The sequence below is a fragment of a genome, unplaced genomic scaffold, assembly GCF_019419815.1.
Source record: "Pyrus x bretschneideri cultivar Hongxiangsu unplaced genomic scaffold, Pyrus_bretschneideri_v1 Contig63, whole genome shotgun sequence".
NCBI classification, from domain to species: domain Eukaryota; kingdom Viridiplantae; phylum Streptophyta; class Magnoliopsida; order Rosales; family Rosaceae; genus Pyrus; species Pyrus x bretschneideri.
This window is the reverse complement of record NW_025999802.1, coordinates 1550788-1554471: the sequence shown is the minus strand read 5'-3', so window position 1 is coordinate 1554471 and position 3684 is coordinate 1550788. Positions and strand designations below refer to the sequence as shown.

Below are 3684 nucleotides of genomic sequence, written 5' to 3'. Positions count from 1 at the left end.
TATTACACCCAGTCTTGTCGTACAGACCACGTTAGGTGGTTCCGACTCGTGTGCAGATTCAGTGATTGAGTTGAGCGTGGAGCTCTATCTACAGCCGTACAGGTCACGTTAGGTGACTCCCGGCTGCTAGATTATATGATATTGATGTGATTTACGTTTGAGCATTTATATTTGATTATGAGTTTCAGAATGGCATAGTATGGAGCATGAATGGCATGTCATGGAGCATGATTGACATATCTATACATACGTATATATGTTCATTTTCTGGGAAGTATACAGGTTTTACGGCGAGGGGTTAGAATGTATTTTACTAAAGAGTTTTCAAAGAGCTTTGTTTTTGCCCACTCACGCTTTTGTTTTTCGCCCCTCCAGGTTCTAGTGGTCTAGCAAGTTCGGTGGTTTATCCCAGAGGGCGTCCCGGCATTTCTGACAGACACTCACCATTGTAGGGTCACCTTCGGGTGTACATATGTCGTATCTTTTCCTTTTGGACTGTCGTAGACTTGCTCTGAATTGTGTCTCACATACACTAGTACTTTGTATGCTTTTAGGTTTTTAATTATTCGTACTTTTATATTACCTTCTTATTAGCTTCCGCACGCGCACATGGTTACGTCACCTTCGGGTGACGGCCAGCACGCCCTGATCTCGGTCGGGGTGTGTCAGCTTGGTATCAGAGCCTAGGTTTGGCAGTCCTGTGTCTTTGTGAGTATTCTAATAGTTGGTGTCTTCTGTCAGAATCATGCCGCCTCGTCGGGAACCACGTCGCTTAGATGAGCCTAGTTTCCCTGATCTTACTCAGTTGGGGGAAGTGATTGCTATAGCCCTTCAAACAGTGATGCGCCCTCCCCAGAGGACTCCTCTGGAGACTATGTATAACCTGAAGTTGGATAAGTTTAAAGGTAATGAGGGTCATGAAGGCGCAGAACGTTGGTTAGAACACATAGAGAAGACTTTCCGTGTGTTACATAACCAGGGGAACCTTCCTATGGAAAGGTGGGTCGAGACAACGTCATGGTTTCTGGAGATGGAGTCTGCAGCTTGGTGGGAGCAAGAACTTCGTATGTTGACTCCAGCTCAGAGAACCGATTGGAATGTTTTCAAGGATGTGTTTCAAAGGAGATTTGTACCCCCTGAGTATATCGACCGTAAGAAACAGGAATTCACTGAGTTGAAACAGCGAAAGATGACGGCTAACGAGTATTATCGTAAGTTCACTGATTTGTCTCGTTACTATCCTGATGTCGCTGGTAATCCGGCGGAGATGCTTCGTCGTTTTCGCTTGGGCACTAAGAAGAAATGGCGTTCTATGGTAACTACTACTCACTGTGAATCCTACCAGGAGTTCTATGAGATATTGTTGAGGGTAGAGGACTCTGAGAATATGTCAAGTGATAGTGACGAAGAGAAAAACGGCAATCAGAAGAAAGACGACAAAGGAAAAGGTCAAACATCGTTGGGGCCTCGCCAAACTCAGAACTTTAAAAGGGGTGGTGCAAGTTCAAGTTCGTCTAGTGGTGGTTTCAGTGCCTCTGGACAAGGACGTGGAGGTAGGTTTTATGGAGGTGCTCGAGGCCAGAGACAAGGTGATGGTGGTCGAAACCGAATTCCATTTTGCCGTAGATGTAATAACCGACACTTCGGCGAGTGCAGGCAGTTTAGCGGTGGTTGTTTCACGTGTGGACAGGTGGGACATAGAGCGGTGAATTGTCCCCAGAGTCAACAGCAGAAGCCGCAGCAGACCTTTATGCCGCCACCTGCACCGATTCGGCAAATCCAGGGTCCGAGTAATTATGGTCAAGCAGGTAGAGGTGGTGCCTATCACTATCAGGGTGATGCTGTTCCCTATGCCCCGGGACCGTATCAGTACCCCCAGGACCCGTATTCACAAGGTGGTTATCCCCCATATCCCAGCAACTACATGCCGTATCCTCTAGCTCCAGTTGGTGGTTCTCAGTGGTATCAAGGAGGACAGTATCAGCAGAGTGAGAATGCCACTAGTAGTGCAGGATCTTCGAGACAGATGGGTCAGCCCAGTCAGGGGCGTGGAGCTCAAGATCGCGGTGTTCATGCGAGCAGAGGTCGTGGAGGACGACAGCAGGGCCAGGGGCGTATTCACAATATTTCCCTGCAGGATGCTCAGAACAACCCGGACTTGATAATGGGTACGTTAAATATTCTTGGTTATTTTGCTAGAGTCTTAATTGATTGTGGAGCTACACATTCCGTTATTTCTCATACATTTGCTCAATTGACGCAACCTCGCCCCACACCTCTAGGGTACGATTTAGAATTCGCTATGCCTAGAGGAGAGAGATGTGTTGTAGATTGTATGTACCCAGGATGTCCAGTGATAGTAGAGGGTGTTGTTATGCCAGCTGATCTTATCCCGTTAGATATTGTCGATTTTGATGTGATTTTGGGCACGAATTGGTTGCACTTCTATCGTGCTAACATTGATTGTTACGGGAAAGTAGTTACGTTTCATCGTCCTGGATTACCTGAGGTTACTTTTGTGGGTGAGCAGAGTGGAGTAAGACATGGTGTTATTTCGGCTTTGCGAGCGAAGAAGTTGTTGTCTAAAGGTTGTCAGGGGTATCTAGCTCATGTGGTGCTGGAAGAGACCGTTCCTAGCAGAATTGAGGATGTGAGAGTGGTTAGACATTTCCCTGATGTTTTTCCTGAGGATTTACCTGGTTTACCCCCAGATCGAGATGTGGAGTTCAATGTTGAGTTGCTTCCAGGTACCAATCCTATTTCTTTAACTCCTTATCGTATGGCTCCTGCTGAGTTAAGGGAATTAAAAGTGCAGTTACAGGAATTAGTGGATAAGGGATTCATTCAGCCTAGTATTTCACCTTGGGGAGCTCCAGTGTTGTTTGTGAGAAAGAAAGATGGAACTTTGAGGCTGTGTATCGACTACAGGCAATTGAATCGGGTGACGATTAAAAACCGTTATCCATTGCCTCGTATCGACGATTTGTTTGATCAACTGAGAGGTGCTTGTGTATTTTCTAAGATAGACTTGAGGTCTGGGTACTATCAGCTGAAGATTAGTAGGAATGATGTTCCTAAGACGGCGTTCAGGACTCGTTACGGTCATTACGAGTTTCTGGTTATGCCATTTGGGTTGACGAATGCACCAGCAGCTTTTATGGATTTAATGAACCGGGTATTCCAGCCTTACCTGGATAGATTTGTTATTGTCTTCATTGACGATATTCTGGTGTATTCTAAGTCCAAAGCGGAGCATGTTCGACATCTTACTTTGGTGTTGAAGAGGTTGAGGGAACACCAATTGTATGCTAAGTTTAGCAAGTGCCAGTTCTGGTTAGATCAAGTCGCGTTTTTGGGGCACATCATTTCTGCTCAAGGTATTCTTGTTGATCCTCAGAAGGTTGCAGCTGTGGAGAGTTGGGAGCAACCACGAACCGTCACTGAGGTGAGAAGTTTCATCGGTTTGGCGGGATATTATCGGAGATTCGTTAAGGATTTTTCGGTAATTGCCTTGCCACTGACGAGGTTAACGAGGAAAGATGTTAAGTTTGAGTGGAATGATAAGTGTGAGCAAAGTTTCCAGCAGTTGAAGCATTGTCTTACTAATGCACCTGTTTTGGCACTCCCGGACGATAGTGGTGATTTCGAGGTTTATAGTGATGCTTCCTTGAATGGTCTGGGATG

General features: G+C 45.9%; 1 protein-coding gene across 1 annotated transcript; it reads left to right on the top strand.

Moving 5' to 3' along the window:
* The first annotated feature begins 1312 nt into the window (after positions 1–1312).
* On the top strand, positions 1313–2835 carry LOC125471942 (heterogeneous nuclear ribonucleoprotein U-like protein 1). Its single transcript, XM_048572917.1, has 2 exons — positions 1313–2114; positions 2816–2835. Exons 1-2 carry the CDS (start codon positions 1313–1315, stop codon positions 2833–2835), a joined length of 822 nt encoding a protein of 273 aa, XP_048428874.1.
* The last annotated feature ends 849 nt before the right edge of the window (positions 2836–3684 follow it).